This window comes from Prionailurus viverrinus, chromosome A2 (genome assembly GCF_022837055.1).
Source record: "Prionailurus viverrinus isolate Anna chromosome A2, UM_Priviv_1.0, whole genome shotgun sequence".
Lineage (NCBI taxonomy): Eukaryota > Metazoa > Chordata > Mammalia > Carnivora > Felidae > Prionailurus > Prionailurus viverrinus.
Window position 1 is genome coordinate 519903 of NC_062562.1, and position 20092 is coordinate 539994.

Sequence of the window (20092 nt, forward strand, 5' to 3'; positions counted from 1 at the left end):
TTTGGTTTCGAGGCCCCGGGCCTGCAGAAAACGTCCCCGGCTCGTCCTGCGGATCCCGCGGCGCATGTGCACAGAGCGTCGGGCGTGTCGCGTGACCGAAGGCGCAGCCCGGCCGCTGAGGCTCCGGCACCCCGAGGCGGGTCGCTGCCAGGGAGTGTCCCGCGGTCTCGTATGCCCCCCTCCGTCCCCGGTCTGGGGCAGCCGCGTCAGAGTAGACTCGGGGGCAGAACTTAAAATCAAAATGTTTATTGGAGTGTTGTACAAAAAGTTTCCGGTCATAAAATGCATATTACAAATCATTGGAGAAAGAAAAAGACCACACGTTTGGCATGCAAGTCCTTAGAAGCCGTCCGCCCAGCCGGCCCCACGGCAGGTTGTGCTGATGATCCGATCCGTCGGGGCGCGGGCGCCGCTGGCCCGGGCGCCCGGTTAGCGAGTGGGGCTCGGACAAAGGAATCGTTCCCGCATCGTTTAAAGCGGCTTAAAGCTAAGAATGACAACTGCAGACTGTTTCCCAGGCCAGCGCTGACAGCTGAACGTTGGATTCCGTTCTGGATTTCCAAATACTCCCTTACCAACGGCCACCATCCTCCTGCAGTCACCAAGGGTCCCTAGTTTACCTTCCCCCCACCAGACAAGGACACCACGGTGCCTGGGCCCTTTCACCCCTCCACTCGGGACCTCCGCCAGGCCACCACGGGTTGGGGGGGAGGGGGAAGGCCAGGCCACCACGGGTTGGGGGGAAAGGCTGGAAGCGGGCCTGGAAAGGACAAATGTCACCTGCCAGGAGCAAGCCCTACCTGTGCACCTGGAGGCCCTGCCCGGAACCGAAAAGGATGCCATGAGGCATCTGGGCCCATGGGAACGATGGGGCCCACTCCCTGTCCACAGTCGCCTCTCCCCCCCCCCCCCCCATACATCGCAAGATGTGGCTGAGACCAGTGCAGACTTTGGAGACCCCCACCACAACCCGCCTGATGCCTCTGCGTCTGAGCTCCAGACCCTCACTGCACATGCAGTTCCTGTGATGCGGGTGTGGGGGCACCACCTTAGGGCCTCGGGGGCCCGGAAGCACTCCTGGGGAAGGTCACGCGTGGGGCGGAGGCTGATCATCGTGGCAGGCGAGCCCTCCCCCCCCCCCCCAGGACCCACCAGGAACGGGGGAGGGGGGTAGTGGTGAGACATTTCCCTTCACGAGAAAAACCAAGTTCACATCCTGGGGACTCTGGTGGCCACGCAAAGTACCTGACCTAAAGCCGACCCTAGATGCAGCAGACTGTTCGCTAGCCTACAAGCCTCTAACCCTCCGGCCACAGGCAGTTTCCAAGGAAAGGGAGACCGGTGGGGGACCGCAGGGACCCCATGCCGGGTCTCCCTGCCTGGGGCGAGTGGGAGGGGCCAGCTTGGTAAACGTGCTACCGTTTGGGGGCAGCGTGCCTCCATGGCTCAGTATTTCGTCTTTAAGACTTGAGCTGCGCTTTCTGAAGGAATTTGCCGTCTGCGGCCTCAGCGTCCACCGAGCTGGCCACCCTCCACCCCCTCGGGGGACTGTCCCAGTGACCCTGGCTCAAGCCCTGAAGTGGGATCCGGCAATCTGAGCACTGACCAATGTAAAAAAATAAATATCCATTAAAAAAATAACTTCTGTGTATCTATGTGGGAGGGGGTATGAACCGTCAGTGAGCCCAGAGGGGGGGTCGGCGAGGTGGCTGGGAGCCGCCCTGCAGGAATCGGCCGGCACCAGCACGGCCGTCAGAGAAGGAAGTCGCCCACAGAAGCCAGGACAGCGGGACACATGAGCACACAGGAGCCGGTGGGGACCCGCACTCAGCCCCGTCCGTGCACAAGGCACAGAGTTGGAGAAGGGGGCGGGGGCTCACCCCAAGGCGGCTCTCCTCTCAGAGGCCCGGGAAGCAGCTGTCACACGTGGACACTCGCCGGCGAGGCTATCCCGCCTGTGCCCTTGCCATTTACCTGGTGACAAGTCTCCAAACAGAGCTGTCCCTGTGCCCTAGGTTTCCGGGTCTCCTGCCCCGCTGGTCCTGCAAGCCGAGGAACTCAAGTACAGAAAACTCCAGAACCCCAGGGCCCGACAGCCAGGAAGGGAGGGGGGCTCACCGCAGAGCCCCCGACACGTGCACAGACACCCGGCCTGCAGCCGCACACACGCTCCAGCGGAGTCAGAGCAGAGCCTCGTCCACACCACCCGCTCCCAAAGCTCTGGTCTCCGGCCCAGCCGCCAAAATTCCACGGGGGGGGGGGCGCTGGCCCCCCGCCAGGTCACAGCCTGGGCTCTGGATTTGGTTTTTAAAGAGCTTAACAAACAACGAAACTCCCGGGCATTTTTGCTCTCCGCCCACTTAAGACCCACGGGTTGGTCCCCAACCCCGAGAGGAGAGGCCAGCCCTGCTCTGTCCGAGGGAGAGACAGAGGCAGGGAGAGAGTCGGGCCCCTGCACCCCCGCCAGGCCCTCCAGCCTCCAAACCCCGCCCCCGGCAGCTATTAGGTTCCTCGGCCTCCTCGAACTCAGCCAAATGGTGAAATGCGGCACCCAAAACAAAAACCAGGTCCAGACAGTGGCGATGAAGGGAGGGTCCGAGGAAGCCCACCCACAGCACAGATGGCAGAGACCCGCCCCCACGTTCTGGCAGTTTGCTTAAAAATTCTCTAGAAATGTATCAAGGACTAAAGACGGCCAATGATATAAAAATAGTTTTCAGTGGCTCTGGGTAAAGACATGATGAGGCGAGTTCCGTTCACATGACGCGGCAGCCTCTCGAGGTGGTCCTTGGGTCCCCCTGGAAAGAAAGGCCAGCAGCCTAAGAGGCCGGAGCGTGCCCGCCTGGCTAGGCAGGTAGCTGGTGGCCCCCCACCCCTGCCAGACAGGGGCTGGACCAGGGCCTTCGCCAGCCCAGAGCACCAGCTCCCGGCGAGAAGACAGGGCCAGCAGCTTCAGCCTCAACTGTCCCCGTTCCAGAACCTTCCACGTCTCCCTTCCGAGCTACACAACACAACTGAAATGTCAGACCCCAGTCTTGGGACTTAGAGCTGCTGCGGCAAGGCCCCAGGGCCCTCCAGGAGCCCTTCCCCCCAAACCATCATCTAGGCCCCGCTGTCTCAGGTTGCCGGAGCAGTGGCACAGAACCCACTCGCTGAGGACCCTCGGGGTTACACCGGTGCCGCCTGGCGGCGCTCGGGGCCCAACACCACACTCCTAGGGGGCCCCCGGGCCAGAACCCTGAGGCCCTCACGATGGACAAGAGCCAGGAGGCAGGGATGTCACCCCCCCACCCCCAGCCCCACCATGGCACATCTCTGGCCACAGGCCGTGGGGCCCTCCAGGGGGTGAGGCCCGGACTGTGCCAAGAACCTTAGCGCAGACGCAGCAGCCCGCGGGGCAGCACGGCCCCGGGGACATGGCGGCCACGCATGCCACCTTGGGGACTTCTACCTGTTGATGGAAAAGATCCTCCTCGCCGAACTCGGCTCCCTCCTCTTCTCCCTCCTCCCCGTTCTCCGTCTCCCGCACCACTGAGGACTGCTTCACGGTTCTCATGGCCACCTCCTGGGCGAGAGAAGAGCCGTGGACACTTGACCCCTCGGGTGCCCAGGGCCCGGCCCACAGGTCGGCCGTCAGGTGAGAATGCTCCGGCCAGGCCTCGGCGCGCCGCAGGACAGCACCCCGAACCCAGGATCGCCTCGCTGGCCCTGTGGCCGAAGCTCCGCCCCAGGGCTCCCACAGCGGCCTGTGGTGCGGTCAGGGAGGCTCCAGGAGGGACCCCAAGGCCAGGACAGAAGACGGCCCCCACAGGCCCAGGGCACCCACCTCCCCATCCGCGTTGACCAGGACGGTCCGGAAGCTGTCGCCTGTGCTCCAGCTGTTCTGGCTCCTCCACACAAGTGTCGAGGGGGGACTATGGGCCACTCCTGCACCAGCTGCCCACACCTGGGGGACACAGGGGGCCTCCCCATCAATGTTGGCTCTGGTCCCAGTACTCTGTGCCACCAGCCGGTTCCCTATCACTGCCCCCTGGGTCTGCCGAGGGATGTCCGTTGCCACGACACTGAGGTTCACGGTGGCCGACGGCTCTCATCTCAGAGAACGACGGCCGTGCTGGGATCAGAAGCCCGTCGGCTCCAGGGGTCCACACCCGTCACTGTTAACATCTTCCGCCAATGCCCGGCCGCCAGCCCAGACAACCTGGATCCTTCTCTGCCACGGGACCCTGATGTGTCACCAAGGTGCTACAGGGCTCCGGGGAGGGTCCGCTGGCACAGCAGTGGCACACGGGTGACCCGTGACAAGCAACAGCCGTTCTCAGGGCAAAGTCACTCAACCACCGCCCCCCACCCCACCCCCTCTCCTGCCCCATCCCGGCCCCCGGTCACATTGGGCACCTGGCTAGCTGCTACTGCCCCCCCCCCCCCCCGCCCCCCCGCCCCCGGCCGGCCCACCTGCCCTTCCGCAGCCACCTACCGTGACGGTCTGGCCGGCGCGCAGCACGTACTTGGGCGTAAACTTGTAGGCAATCTCCTCCCCCTCCAGGACCTGCCTCTTGATCCTCCAGTTACCCAGAGACTGGTCCTGGCAAAGGGGACACGCGGCCTGACGTGACGCACGGCTCAGGGGGAACCCCGCGGGACCCCACCCCCAGGGACGCGGGCCTCTCACCTTGTCCGAGCTGTTCCTCAGCTGCACAAACCTGCCCTCCAGGTCGACCTCCTCGATGCCCACGCCGCCCGTGGCCGACGCCTGCTGCGCCAGGTGGAAGCCGCTGCCGCCGCCGCCACCGCCACCGCCGGAGCCGGAGCCGATGCCGCTCGACCCCGGCGATTCCTCCGCCTCCAGCCGCTTCCGCTTGCCGCGGCCCGTGCGCCCGGCCGCCGCCACGCTGCCGCCGCTGCTGCTCGACGTGGCCCGCGACACAGTGATCCGCGACGACGGGCTGGGGGTCAGCTTCAGCCTGGGGGACGGAGGGCCGACTAGGGCTCCCAAGGGACCAGACCCGCTCGGCCTCCCCGTCCTCCTCGCCCCTGCCCCGAGAGCCCCCACCCCCTGCGGCTCCGCCTCTCCCCTCCCCCCCCGGAGCCCCGCCCCCCGGCCCCAACAGCCTGCCTCGCCCCGCCCCCTCGCCCCCCCACCCCCCCGCCCTCCCACCTCTCCTCCTCGCCCTCCAGGAGCTTGCGGTAGGCGCTGATCTCCATGTCCAGGGCCAGCTTGACATCGAGCAGCTCCTGGTACTCGGCCAGCTGCTGCTGCATCACGTCGCGCATCTCTGTCATCTCCTGTTCCTTGGCATCCAGCATCTTGCGGAACTTGTCCCGCTCCCCGGCCATGGTCTCCTCCAGCTCGCGAATCCGGTCCTCCGCGGCACTGGCCTGGGGAGGAGTCGGGGCGGCCAGGTCAGGGCGGCCTCTGCAGGTCACGGGGAGAAGCCCTCCCGGCTGCGCGCCTCTCTTCCCGTCCTCCTGCACACGCGGCCGGGCTCCTGGGGCGGGCCGGGGACAGACACCCAGCCCCAGGGGCTCCGGTGGCCGGCGGGCCCCACAGCCCCCTCGGCCAGGCCAGGCCGGAAGGAGCGCTGCATGCATCACCAGCGCCCGGGACTCGCCACTGCATCTACACCCGAAGCCAGAAGCGGGGGTCCCGCAGCAGCGGCGGGGGTCGACGGATTGGGGGGGGGGGCAGACAGGCCCCGGGGAGCCACCTGCTTCTGGAGGCCGGACAGCTGGTAGCTGAGGGACTCGACCCGCATGCGCGCTTCCTTCAGCTCCTCCCGCGCGGCGCTGGCGGCCTTATCGTTCTGGTCAGAGCTCAGCTTGGCGCTGTCCAGCTGAAGGGACACGGACCGGCAGGTGAGCGGCTGGCGGCGGGCGCGGGCACGGGCCCTCCCCCCCCCCCCCCCCCGCCCCCACCGCGCGCCGCCGCCACCTTGGCCTGGTAGGTCTGCTCCAGCTCCAGCTTGTACAGCCGCACTTGCTCGTCGTGCTGGCTGCGCAGCTCCTCTAGCGCCTGGGCCATCTTGAAGTCGTACTCCTGCTGCCGGCTGCTGTCCACCTCCACCAGGCGGCGCTCGTGCCGCCGCCGCGTCTCCCGCACCTCCTGCCGCACAGCGAGCGTCACCGCTGCGGCGGGGCCGCGGCCGGGGCACCCCTGGCCTCCCGGTCGGCGGTGTCCCCGACCCGAGAGCCAAGGCCGAGCGAGGGCTCAAAACTGCACAGTGAACCACCGGGGGGCGGGGGGGGGATCTCCCGGTTGCTTGCTCACACCGCGCGGAGGAGACCCAGCCCAAGTGCCCTCCAGCTGACTAGCAGGTAAATAACATGTGTCCACCACCCCCGCCGCCCTCGGGACAGCAGAGGACACACGGCAACGCCGAGGAAGGCAGGGGCCCCAGAGCACCGCTGCCCCAGACACACGGTGGGGTCAAGGGCAGGCAGAAGGAGCTGTTCGCCAGCCTCCGGCTCCAGGAAAGGGGACGGCCTTTCCTCCCAGAAGCTCCCCCCAGCACAGAGAGTTGTCACTTATCACACTGCGCCATCGCTTGTAAAAACAATAGGAATGTTTCTCCAGGAAGCCAATCCTGTTGACAACGAACCCACGAACAGCACACCCGCCGTCACGGCGCCCCTCGCGGATGCCTGCCTCGGGACACCCCTCCAGGAGCCCTTCTGGGGTGCCCTTCCGGCTCCCCTGGCAGGCCCCCCTCGTGTCTGTCTTCCCGGGCCCCCTGGCAGACCCGGGATCCTTGACTGGTGCCTCCGAGGGGCCCCGCACAAGGTCAGGGTCCCTGACAGATCCCCTCGAAGGCTCCGGTTTTCTGCCGGATGCCTTCAGGGGTTCCCTCTCGGGCTGCTCCCCAAGTGCCCTGGCGGCCCTGGCTCTCACGGGGCGCGGCTGCAGTGGGAAACCACTCCTCGGGAGCATGGACATCCTTCCCTCGAGCAGCTCACCCAGGCAGTGAGGGCAGCAGCGAGGGCCCCAGGGTTCCATTCTGGGCTGTGACAGGACAATGGGCTTTGTGAGGACGAGCTGGGAGGGGCCACGGGGGCGGGGGGGGGGGGCACAGAAACCCCTGCTCTAACCGCCAGGAGTGCTCACTCACTCCCGGGCAGGCCCAGGTGCAAAGGGAAGCAGATGGGCCCCCCCTTCCTTCCCTTCCCCGGGGAGGGTCTGCTGTGGATTGAATGGGGGAGCCCCAAGTCCAAAAGAGGAGTCCACATCCTAATCCCTAGAACCTGGCAGTGTGACCTTATCTGGAAAGGGGAGCTTAGCAGATGCGATTAAGAGCCTCAAAATCAGATCATTCTGGATTATCTGGGTGGGCCCTAGACCCAGTGACAAGTGTCTGGGTGAGAGGCAGAGAGGCCGCGTGAAGAAAGGCACAGATGGAGACGTGCCCGGGGTCCCCCAGGCTGACAGAGGCAGAGGGACCCTCCCCGGGTCCCGCCCCGCCCCCCACACTTGTGCCGGGCTGAGGCCCCCGTCCTCAGGCTGTCGCAGGGCCCTAGCGGGCCGGCCGGGCCGCACCTCCTCAAAGACGTTCTTCCGGAAGTCGAGTTCCTCCTGCAGGCTCTGGCAGCGGTTCTCCAGGTCCACACGCATCAGCGTCTCCTTCTCCAGCTGCTTTTTGGCCACCGCGTGACCGTCCTCCGCCTGGGGGACACAGGACAGCAAGCCAACGTGACCATCTGCCGCACCACGCAGCTTCTCGGGGCGCGGGGGATCCCCCTTAAACACACACACACACTCTGATGGGGCGTCGCCAGGTGGGAAAGCCGCTCACACCCGACAGGAAAGCCACCGCCTGGGCCCGCAGCACACGCACATGCCCACTGGCACCGGGCCTCCCCCAGACCAGGGCCCCCCGGAAACCCGCCTTAGCCAGCTGGGCCCGCAGCTCCGCCACATTGCTCTCGAGGCCCCGCTTGTCGCTGAGGGCGGCGGCCAGCTCCGCCTCGCTCCGGTGGAACAGGGACTCCAGATCCTTCACACGGCCCTGGGCCACCGTGAGCTCGCCCTCCCTCTTCTTGGAGCTGAAAGTCAAGAGCGGGACTCAGCCAAGAGCACAGAGCAGGAGGGCAGCTGTGGTGCGGCTACAGGGAGCCCCTCAGGCAGCCCAGGAAGCCCCGGGACAAGGTCACCAGGGCCTAAGCAGGCCAGATCCACCCCGGCTCTCGGCACAAACCTGCCCTGAGCCAGGCCAGCAGGGCCCCACTGGCCAACACACACACACACACACACACACACACACACACACACACACACGCTCCAAAAACCCCAAGGGAAGAGCTTTAATGTCATTTTTTGGTGATTTCTGGACACTGGACGGCTCGTAGAGGGGAGAACAATTTATTAAAAAGTTAACATATACTGGGGTGCCTGCGTGGCTCAGTCGGTTAAGCATCCGAATCTTGATTTCTGCTCAGGTCCTAATCTCGCGATTTGTGGGTTCAAGCCCTGCGTTGGGCTCTGTGCTGACAGCTCGGAGCCTGCTTAGGATTCTCTCTCCCTTTCTCTCTCTCTGCATATGGTCTCTCTCTCAAAATAAATAAGCTTAAAAATAAAAATAAATTTTTTAAAAAGTGAATGTATAATTTAAATTTATTAAAGTTGTATATATTGGGGTGCCTGGGTGGCTCAGTCGGTAAGCATCCGACTTCGGCTCAGGTCATGATCTCACGGTTGGTGAGTTCGAGCCCCGCGTCGGGCCCTGTGCTGACAGCTCGGAGCCTGGAGCCTGCTTCAGAGTCTGTCTCTCCCTCTCTCTGCCCCTCCCCCGTTTGCAGTCTGCCTCTCTCTCTCAAAAATAAACATTATAAAATTAACATCCCAGCCACTGAAAAGTCCATCTCACTTGCAAACTTAAGTTACTTGAAGCAGGTTCATCTGGTATCCTAGTAGACAACTTTCCCGATATTGAAGATGACAAACAGATTCTTTAAGGCACAGCTATTACTAGCGTGGGCCCCTGGCCCTTGATTCTCAAAGGAATTCTCAACCTTGGAGTTGAACACGTGGCCACCTCCCCACCACGGAACTGAGGGAGCCATCCCCATCGAGCAGCACTGCTCACATGGGACACGGTGGGGGCTGGGCGGCACCCCCGCCATTCCCCCCCAGGGAGAAGCACAGGGGACCCCGCATCAGCTCACGTGAGGTGGGGTGGCATAAAGACCAGAGACTTTGGCCGCCAAGCTGCCCATGTCCCCAGAGCAGCCCCACGAACGTGGAGCTCTGCCCGGGCATCATATGGCCATTCTCCATGGGGGGGGGGGGGGTCTCAGGGTCCACACAGCCACACAGTCCTGGCTCTCCAGGGGCTGCAAACCCTGAGCCCCTAGAGCGGTTTTGCAGGGGTTTGGGGGGGACACAAGTCACTCATTTCACAACCATTACTGACAGCCCGCTTTGTGGAGGACACCCTCCTGCCAGAGATCCATCCGGGAACACCCTTGCTCCCACGGTGCAGAACTTTCTCGTGGGTAGAGACAAGAGGGAAACACGCTGCCTGCCAGACGTAAGTCTGCATCAGAAGGGCAGATGAAGCAGGGAGGGGAGACGTGGGGTGAGCAGAGCGAGGTGGGAATTGTACTTTTAAGTCCCGCCAGCCGTGAGCGGGGGGGGGGGGGGGGGGGACGGCCCTGGAAACAGACCTGCGTGAGGGCAGCAGTGGGAGGAGCCAGATCTGTTATTTCCAGAAGAAGAGCGTTCAGGCAGAGGAAACAGAAGTGCAAAGGCCCTGGGGTGAGGTGTGCCCGGCAAGTTTGAAATCAGCAATGAAGCCAGGGGGACTGGGACAGAGGCGTCAGGTAACATGGAAAACTTCTGAACAACTTTATCTAGTGCTCGGTACCCTGCACAACTACACAGAACGGTCCAGAAAGCGGGGGCACTGGGGCTTATACTGGCTTTCGTCTCACTGGCCGCGTCTCACCAGCTTCGAGGCGCTAAGGCAGATCGCTCACCTGCCTGACAGGAAGTCCTGGGAGGTTAAGTGGGAGAATGTGGCTCCTCCACACGCTACCCACATTCCCATCCTCACGGGGCTGTGGTGACAAGTTGTTCGGGAGAAGAAAGACACCAGAGCTAAATGGCCGCCCTGGTCTGGAAGGGCTCCTGTGCGGACGAGAGGAAGTGAGGCAACTGCACGAAGCCCCGGAGGTCAGGGGCCAAAGAGGCGTCCACGGGCCCGCAAGCACAGGAAGGCTTCCTTCTGGAGTAGGGGCCTTACGGGAAAGTTCCGGCCCAGACACTTAGCAGCGTTCGCCATTCTTCTTGTCCTATCTGCCCCCACCCCCATCCCGCAGCTGTCACCCGCGGAGGCGGTCACAGAACAATGGGGCTGGCAGTGCACAGCCCCGGCACCACTGGTGAAGCAGCCCAGACGTGGGGACATCCCAGCAGCCAGGACAGAGCCCCGGCACAGGGGCATCTCATGACTCGGGGGACGTCCGCGAGGGACGCCCCCCCCCCCCCCCAATTGCTCTGAGGCGTCGCCAGTTCGTGGAGGTGCCTGCGGCCACACAGAAAAGACCCGTGGGACCGAAACGTGGCAGGCCCACTGAGGCGACTCTGGGCGAAGGCTGGGGCCACGTGTGCTGCTTCTCTTCAAACGATCTTGCATTTTCCACTTTCTTGACAGTGAGCATCTGTGACCGATAGTGGGGAAAAAAAACCAAGACTTCTGGCCCAGACAAGGAGCGTCTGGAGAGTTCCGGACTCCGCACCGACACAAGAGAGACAGAGAGGCTGGGGTCCGGGCGGTGCTGACTCTGGAATCCCCGCAGTCTTCTCCAGGATCGCTTTTTAATGGAAAAAACCGACCGAACGGATGGCCCACACAGTCTACCTGGCCTTTTACAAAAGCAGGACTTGCCTTTGTTCCTTGGCCAAAGACCGGGTGACCGCGCAGCGTGGGCCCGTGTCTGGGCTCTCTGTTCTGCTCCAGCGGATCTAGTCCACCGAGGAACCACAGGTGCCCATCACTCAGCGACAGAAGCCAGGCTGAGGGGGCCACACGCACAGTGTGGTTCCAAGTCTAGGACATTCTGGAAAAGGCAGAACCATGGAGGCAGTGAAGGGAGGAGGGAGGGAGAAAGGGAGGGAGGGACGGACAGAGCACGAGACTTTGAGGGCCAGTGGGACTACGATGGTATAGGGGCAGATACGTTCTCACGATGCGTTTGTGCAAACTCACGGGGGAACCCCCGCGAGAGTGAGCGCTGACGTCAGCTGTGGGCTTCAGTTAACGACAGCGTATTGGTGCTGCCTCGTCCGTTACAACAGCCTCGCCCGCTCATTAATGGAAGGTGAAAAAGGTGTTTGTAACGGGGCAACCGGAGGGGGGCTTTGGAAACTCTGTACCGTCCACTCGTTTCCTATAAACGTAAAACTGCCTTAAAAAAAAAAAACCCAAAACTCTATTTAAAAAATAGGCAGGAAAAATTCCTGCAAACGCAACGGTGACTCGGGTGGCGGCTGGGGCTGTGGGCAGGGACACAGGCGCCAGGCCTCGGTCCCGGTGACCACCAAGCTGAGGGACCCTGGATAAGCCCGGCCCCGCCACAGTTTGCCCGTCCGGACTGGAGACCGTGACGGTCGGGCCCTGGCGGGTGTGAGGCTTACAGCGGGTCGCATCTGACTGCCTGCTGTGGCGCACGGTGCCCCCGATCAAGTACTCCGTCCCGCTGCTGTCCACACCCGCACAACTTGGTTCTGCTCGTTTCCCGTGCGGCCCTTTCGTTCCAAAGTGGCCACAGTGTGTGCTTTGGAAGAGAAAAGCCCACAGCCTGAAGGCTGCCTCCCCCACGCGGCCTGTAAGGTGGCTGAGGTGCTCCAGTGGGGGGACGGAAGCGGACCGAGTTTCCCGGGGCGGGCACCCGACAGGTGCCGTGGAGGACGAGGGCCACTGCGCACACGTGAGGTGGGCGGCAAGGTCCCTGGGGACCCGTGACACAACAGTGGTTCCCAAGTCCAGGGCAGAGAAGGGAGGCTGGGCTCTGGCCCGTCCTTCCCCCTGGGAGCACAGGGGCCCCGTGCTGACAGCTCCCTACAGACTCCGCTTCAGGAGAGCTGCTCGGGTTTGAAATCCGCCTGGGGAAGGGGCGCCTGGGGGGCTCAGTCGGATGAGCGTCCGACTCTTGCCGTCGCTCAGATCATGATCTCACAGTCAGTGAGATCGAGCCCTGCATCGAGCTCTGTGCTGACAGCGCGGAGCCTGTCTGGGATTCTCTCTCTCCCCCTCTCTCTGCTCCTGCCACTCTCTCAAAATAAATAAACTTCTGAAAAGAAAAAAAAAAAGAGGAATCTCCCCTGGGCCGCATGATGCTGGGAAGGGGCATCTGGAGGCCGAGGCCACAGAGCCCGGTCCCGGGGACGCAGCCCAGAACGAGGGTGGCAAACGCCAGCCACACACCTACCTTTTGTTCGTCTCTTCCAGCTCGGCCTTGACCTTCCCCAGCTCGATCTGCAGCCGGGCCCGCTCTCGGGCCGTCTCGTCCAGCACCCTGCGGGCGTCGGCCAGCTCCGACTCGTACAGCGTCTTGAGGCCGCTCACCTGAGGGGGTTCGGCAAGGCCCAGGTCAAAGAGAAGCCTCTTCCCCGCCGCGCAGGCTCCCCACACCCCTCCCCGCCCCGGGCCAGACGGAGCTCGTAGGGACAGCGGAGGCTTCCGCACCCAGTTCGGCCCCGCTAGCCCGGGGCCACCCCAGCCGGTCCCACCCGCCCTTGTGGCCCGTCCCCTGCCCAGGTCACCCACCAGCTGGGCACACGGCTCGCTTCTCGTGGCCTCCTTGCCCCCAGCCTCCCCCATGTCCACGTGCCCAGGACCACGCACGTGTGTTCACGGATACCTGGAACCCAACAGGACAGTGAGGTACCCCCTCCACCCTCCAGGACGGCTGGGGTCGAAAAGACAAAGGACAACAAATGCTGGCAACACAGAGAAATGGGGCCCTCCACGCACGGCAGGGGGAATGGAAAGCCGGGCAGCCGCTGCAGAAGACCGCGGGGCGCCCCCTCGGACGGGTTAGCAGACTCCCCTGTAACCCGCCAACTCCACGGCTGAGTACCTGTCTGCCCAGAAGCAGTAACACACGCGTCTACACAAACCCGGGTGCGTGTTCACAGCAGCACGATTCACAACAGCCACAGAGTGGACACGACCCACAGGGCCATCCGTGGACGAACACACACGGCACCGCAACCCACTCACTTGGCCTCAAGCAGGAGCGAGGCGCCCACCCCCGCCGCCCCACGGCCGGACCCCGAACACACGACGCTCAGGGAGGGAACCGGACACGAGAGGCCACGCGGGGTGTGGGCCCACGTGTGTGAAACGTCCAGAACGGGCCCGTCCGTGGACAGGAGGGGGGCTCGTGGGGGCTAGGAGCTGGGGGCTGGGGGTGATGGGGTTCCCTCTGGGGAGATGGAATGTTCTGGAATTGGACGGAGGTGAAGGCCGCACCATTCTGGAAGTGCTAAAAGCACGGAGGTGTAGAGGGTGACTGGGTGAGCGGCTGAAGACGGGGCCGCGGGACGACAAGCACAGCCATCGCTGTGGAGCTAGAAGGTGCCCGCGCGGTGTGTGTCCGGGGCGCGGCTGGGACCCCACCCGTCCACAGGAAAGGCCCCTGGGCAGAGGGGCCGTGGAACCTGCCATGTGCTAGGGTCATGACCATCCCGGCTCGCCCAGGGGCCAAGGAGCCTCCAGGAGGTGGCGCTTTTCAGAAAAGATGCTTTGTTTGTTTTTTTTTAGTGTTTTTGAAGTTTTATCTAAGTAATCTCTACACCCAACACGGGGCTTGAACGCACAACCTGGAGACCAAGGGCTTGAACGCACAACCTGGAGACCAAGAGTTGTATGCTCCACCGACAGAGCCAGCCAGGCGCCCCAAGAGCTGGGGTTTTAACATCCAGTCTGAGACCCCACGCACCACCCCCACTGGCCCGGGCACCCTGTGCCTCAGCCCGGCAGCCCCCAGTCATCTCATCCCACAGGTAAGACAGGATCCGGGCTCCCAGGCCCACTTCCCAGACAGGGAGCGGTGAGCTGTGGTCTCCTGACCTGCAGGTGCAGGGCCGGTCTGCCGGGCGCAGCTCCAAGGTCAGGACACGCGATAGGGGGAGTGGAGACAAAGCCAGCTTCTCCCTCCTGCACCCCCAGCAGCAAGGGCCCGCCCTCCCTCCCACAAAGGTGGTCACCTCTGGCCACACCCGATGTCTCCAACTCTGGGAACTGGCTTCTGGAATAAACCTCAGTTCACAGAGTGACTGGCTCCTCTCTCCACAGGTAGATGGGCACCTGGGTTTACGTGTGTGTCTTTGCTCGCCAACTGCCATCTCACCTTCTAGAACTCTCCTGAGCCTGAGGGAGGGGCACACGCAGGGCATACCCCTGCTCCTCCCCCAGCCTGGGGCCCTTTCCCTCACACCCTCCCCTCACCAGGCAGGGGGTCCAGGGACGAACAGTGACCAACACAACGGTCACTAAAGTGACCTCAGTACGGAGCCTGGTCAGGGCACAGGGCAGGAGAAGCCAGCAACTATGACACCATATTTAAGTTTTCGATATTTCATTCACAGCGAGATTTCTGTACTAGTTAAAAAAAAATTTTTTTTGGAGTAAACTCTACCCCCAACGTGGGGCTCGAACGCACGACTCCAAGATCAGGAGACACGTGCTCCACCGAGTGAGCCAGCCAGGCGTCCTACACGTTTTAGTTTCTTGAAGAGTCCGTGAAAATATTACTTGTCGCACTGCCCCAGCCTGACCACGAGGAAACAGGAGGCAAACCCCACTGGACAGACGTCTTACGAATTCCTGACCGGCACTCCTCACGGCGGCCCAGGGCATGCACACGAGGGAAGTCTCAGAAAGCGTCTCGGTCCAGAGGGGCCCGAGGAGACAGGACCCCTGGATGCCATGTGGGGTCCCCAGGGGGTCCTGGGGCAGAGGGGTCAGGGGAAACTGAGGACCCACAAATAAAGTATGGGCGTTAGTCAACGAGGTCAACGTGCCGTCAATACTGGTGACATCGCGGTGACAAACACTAACGCAAGGGATCAGCAGGGGAACGGGGCTGGGCTCTGTGGGAACCCCCCGCTAGCCTTGCCGTTTTTCTGTACATCTAAAACTGGCCTAAAACATCAGGTTGAGTCAGTAAAAATACACCCTATCGCTTGTCTTCACGATTGAGATTTTTGGCACCTCCCCCCCCCCCCCCCCCCCCCCGGATTCTGTGCCCAAAGCGTCACAACCACCTCAAGTGGCCTGTTTAAAGTACCAAGTTCTGGGGCGCCCGGCTGGCTCCGTCACTAGAGCATTCGGCTCTCGATCTCAGGGTGGTGAGTTCGAGCCCCACGGTTACAGAGATTACTTAAAAAAACAAAAAGAAAACCAAAAGCACAACACCAAGCTCTTGCAGTGTGACTCAGGTCCCTGCGTGTGTCCGCGTGCGGCTGGTGTCCCTTTGGTCTCGACAAGGCACTTATCTACAGCCAGGTCTGCAAACTCGGGCCCACGCGCCAATTTCCACCACGCCACCTGTCTTCGTCCAGCCTGCAAGCCCCGAATAGTTTTTGCATCTTTAAATGGCCGAGGGGGGAAAGGAAAAGAAAAGAAAAGAAAAGGAAAGGAAAGGAAAGGAAAGGAAAGAAAAGAAAAGAAAAGAAAAGAAAAGAAAAGAAAAGAAAAGAAAAGAAAAAGAAATTTTGCGACACAGGGAGGGAGACCCCAGGAATTCTGATTTCAGCGTGTACAAATGAAGTTTCACGGGCACGCGGCCTGGCCTGCTCCTTCACACGGTGTCTGCGGCAGCTCTCCACTGCAGCCTCGGAGTCGAGCAGCCCCGACGGAGACTTCCAGCCCACAGAGCTAAAACGCGGACCCGGCTCCACAGCAGCGGGGCAACCTGGAAACTTCTTGCAGGGGACAAGCTCACAGACTCCTTTTTCTCAGACCACTAACAGGTGCTCCCCTGGCAGGCCCTGCTTCCCTGCACCTGTGAGGCACTGCGGGCACAGCAACCGGAGACCAACGGCTGGGCCTACTGTTCGGTCTTTCATGGCATTCTGCAAGTGCCAGGAGTGAGCAAATGTGCTCGCATGTGTTGGGCAGAGAGGGGGTGTGGGGGGGGGGGGGCGGCGCACGTAACCCGAGGTGGCCTTTGCCTGTCCCTGTGTCTCTGGGGGACGACTTCCCGGCTGAGAACCACAGTCCCACAATCCCCTAATGCAGGCAGCCCCAAGTGCTACTCTCCCACCCAGCTCGCCCTGCCCAGCCCCTGCTCCCTGGGTCCACCTGAGGGAGTCCCGACCCGCCCCCCCCCCCCCCCAGGAGGAACAGGACACCTGGGCAGGTAAGGGAAAAGAAACTGAAGGCTGGAGGAACCTAACACCCGATGGGGGAGGCTCCTTGAAGAACTGCCCCTCCCTCCCGGGCCCCTTCCCTCCCCGCCTGCACCCAGATCTCTCTCCAACAGAATCCGGCCCGCCCCAGCCTTTCCAGAAACCTTCTAGTGATCCGAGCACATGGCTATTGAGCAGTGTACTACCCGCCCCACGTGTGAGAGCGAGCCTGCGGGCAGGACTCAAAAGGGGTGAAGCTGTGGTTTTACTTCGTGCAGTTCCACTGTCTGGATTTTATGACAAGCGTGTGACATGCTCAGAACAGTTTAAAAGGCATCTTCAAAGGGTTCCTCAAGTGGTTTCTCCTCTTGGCATTGGGGCGGGATCATCCTCTGGGGCAAGGCCATCCTGGGCACTGTGGGGGCTGAGCACACCCCTCTCCCCAGCCACCCGATGCCAGGAGCACCCCCAGCGTGATGACCACTAGCGTCCCCAGACATCATTCTGTGTCGGGCAGTCTCCATCCAGGTGCGAAGCTTCCGCGCAGGTAAAATAAACACTGCTTGGCCCATGGCCCTCCCACCCGAGCCACCTCTCCAGCCCCCTCTTCTGCCCAGCTCAGCAGTCAAGCCTGGGCCCCACTGTAGCCCAAGGCCGTTTCCAGGTCACTCCCTCTGAAGGGCCCATGTGACCACCTTCCCCATCCCTCCGCAGGTCACCAGCTCCCTCCACTGCCCACTTAAGAGGGGCGTTTATCCCCCATTTACCCTGGGAGCCCACCCCTCACCCCTGGAGCCTGTGCACAGCCCTCAAGGTCACGGTGGGGCAGGCTTATCGCCCAAAGCACCACTCCCCTTGTTCCCAGGAGCAAGCCTCACCCCTGAAAAGTAAGTAACGCCACTGTCCAGACAGACAGACGGACAGACAGGGCCCAGATACAGCTCCCTGGCCCCACCTGTGTGCACTCCAGGGACAGCACCCACTTCCGCTGCACCCACCAGGCTCATGGCCCCCAAAGGTCTGTTCGCCATTTACTCTGTCTGTCGGTGGGACAACCGAGGCCAGGGGAAAGACCAGGAGCCAGGTCCCGTGGCGTCCTGACCAACCTGCAGGTGGGAGCTGGAGGTCCACATCCTGAGGACACGAGCACCGCTGAGGCAGGTGGCCACGCTTGGGACCGGACAATTCTAGCCGCACGGCATAAATGACCTGCCCCCTGGTCACACAGACTAAAAGCAGTTTGGATCTGGGTTTGAATCCAGTTCCGAGCGACACACACCACCACCCCCCCGCCAAGGACGCTTCTTCCTCCCCGTCACCCAAGCCGCTTTCTGAGCCACTAAGGCCACGATTACGCAGGGGCAACGAAGCCACAGGGCACTTCCCCTGAGCGCCTGCTCTTTATTCCACGAAGCCAATACCAACTCCCAGGGCCCACCAGCTGGCACAGAAGGTGGTATTGACATTTCCACTTTACAGAAGAGGAACTGAGACCCAGAGAGGGTAAGCGACTTGCCCAGGGTCACACGAAGGGTGAGTGAGTGGCTCCCAGAAATGCCCCCCTAGCTGCTGCCCTCCCACAACTCTGTCACATAGTCCACTGTCAGGCTAGGGACGCCGTGGCTTCAGGACCTGGCTCTCCTAGCGGCCCTCAGGGGGGACCGCAAGGTGAGCACCCCTGTCACCCCAACCCATACTCAGAGGACCCCTACGTGGGTTTCAGGGGGCCGGCTAAACGAGAAAAGAGCCTGGGGCCAATGAAGGTTGGGGGATAGTTGGGTGGGAGCCGCAGTCCCCACCAAGAACCCACCCAGGACCCCCAGACATCTGGCTCTCACATCCCCTTAGGGGGAGGGTTTACCCAGCCCCTCAGTCTGTGAAACCCTGGGGCCCACCTGGAACCCAAAACTTCCTAGTGGCTCCCCAAGACCAGCTGTCTCCCCATCCCCTCTCATCCACTCATCAAACAACTCATCAGCAAACAGGGCTCCCCAGGGCCCAACTGAGGACCTCTCAAATTTCCCGCGGGATCCCTAACACATCAGCCCCCCCCCCCCCCTCAGGATGCCCTCCCACCCCAGGTGCGGGTAGGAGCCGAAGCCTACAGCCTAACCACCTCCCCAGTCCCTGAACTCCCCAGAGTTCATCACAGGACTTCTGCAGAGTTCTACAGAGAAAAGACCACGTGACTCGCCCCAGGGACCCCCACCCGCACCCATGAGACCCTCCACCCCTCCTCAGGGCCCCATCAGACAGCCTGAACTCCCAGTCTCCTCAGAGACCAGAGAACCCCACCAAATTTTCTCCCAGGACACCAGAACAGACTAACGCAGCCCCACAACTCTCTTAGGGGCGTGGCTTACTCTGGCTCACACCCTCTCAGTCAGGGGATCCCCAGATCTTCTCCGATCACTCAGCGCTCGGGGCTGTCCCATATCCACCAGTCGTACAGAGGACCCCGAGATGCCCTAGGGGTCCCTCAGAGCACGGTCTGCCCCAGACTGCACGCCTCACTTAGGAGACACCCGAAACCCCCTGCGGGCGCTTCGGCGGACGGGGCCCGCCCCAGTATGCAACACTCGCTCACAGGTCCCCCCAAAATTCCCTGGGAGTCCTCGGTGGGCGAGGCCTGTCCCAGGATGCACCCCTTGCTCACGGGTCCCCCGAAAAATCTGAGGATCCCCCGCGGTGGGCGAGGCCTGTTCCAGTGTGCACCCCTTGCTCACAGGTCCCCCGAAAAACCCGAGAATCCCCCTCGGTGGGCGGGGCCTGCTCCAGTGTGCACCCCTCGCTCACAGGTTCCCCGAGAAACCCCTGAGGACCCCTCGGTGGTCAGGGCCCACCTGGCCTCCAAACCTCGCTCGCGGGGATCCCCGAAGCCCCCCAGGTACCCTCGGAGGCCGATGCCCACCACAGCGTGCGACCCTAGGGGTCCCCCCGAAGCCCCGGGGAACCCCCCCACGGTGGGCGGGGCCTGCCCAGTGTCACTCCCAAGCAGGGGAACCCCCCCGGAACCCTCGGAGGCCGGAGCCCCCGCTCCGCGCCCACCTCGCGCGTGGTCACCTCCTCCCTCTCGGAGATCTTGAGCAGGAGCCGGTCGTTCTCGAGCTCGAGCGCGCGGACGCGGTCGATGTAGTGCGCCAGGCGGTCATTGAGCTCGCGCAGCTCCTCCTTCTCCTGCAGCCGCGACAAGCGCGTGGGCGACAGCGGCGTGGCGGGTCCGCCCGCGCGGCCGGGCAGCGGCGTGCCCATGGCGGCGGCGGCGGCAGCGGCGGCGGCGGCGGCGGCGGCGACGGCTCGGGGCCCGCGCGGCTCGGAACGGCGGCCGCGGCTCGGCGGGCTCATTCAATCCGCGCCGCCGACCAAGATGGCGCCCGGCGCCCGCCGCCGCGGAGTAGCCTGGGACTTGTAGTCCGTCGGGGCTTCGCGGGGCACGCCGGGAGCTGTAGTTTCCTGAGCGGGCTAGGCCGGCCCGCCTCCCGCTCGGGTTCCCGCTCCGTCCTTGGCTGTCCATAAACCATAATCGGTTAGCCAAGCCGCCCGCCCCGAAACTCCCAGCTCGACACCAAGAGACACCGGCTTTCCCGCCAATGCCCAGTTTCCACACCCGCATAGCCTATCTACTTCTTTGGAGTCCTATTAAAATGAAAGGTGAAGGAACCTGAAAAATATGCTCAGTGATGTCACTTACCTGTACAATCAAAATAAAATGAAATAGGGGCGCCTGGGTGGCGCAGTCGG

At 62.8% G+C, this 20092-nt stretch overlaps 1 protein-coding gene across 4 annotated transcripts; it reads right to left on the reverse strand.

Annotated features, from left to right (window-relative positions):
* Positions 1–230: 230 nt before the first annotated feature.
* Positions 231–19696, reverse strand: LMNB2 (lamin B2). 4 transcript variants are annotated; one of them, XM_047839242.1, is made up of 12 exons: positions 19400–19696; positions 12424–12560; positions 7881–8037; positions 7532–7657; positions 5933–6103; positions 5709–5834; positions 5159–5379; positions 4673–4964; positions 4478–4585; positions 3827–3946; positions 3452–3565; positions 231–2798 (listed from the first exon to the last, which is right to left on the reverse strand). In XM_047839242.1, exons 1-12 carry the CDS (start codon positions 19694–19696, stop codon positions 2757–2759), a joined length of 1911 nt encoding a protein of 636 aa, XP_047695198.1. In that variant the 3' UTR covers positions 231–2756. The 4 variants fall into 4 exon arrangements, with proteins under 4 accessions (XP_047695198.1, XP_047695206.1, XP_047695212.1 ...); XM_047839250.1 differs by lacking the exon at positions 19400–19696 and adding an exon at positions 14207–14359; XM_047839256.1 differs by lacking the exons at positions 12424–12560; positions 19400–19696 and adding an exon at positions 9970–10856.
* Positions 19697–20092: the final 396 nt, after the last annotated feature.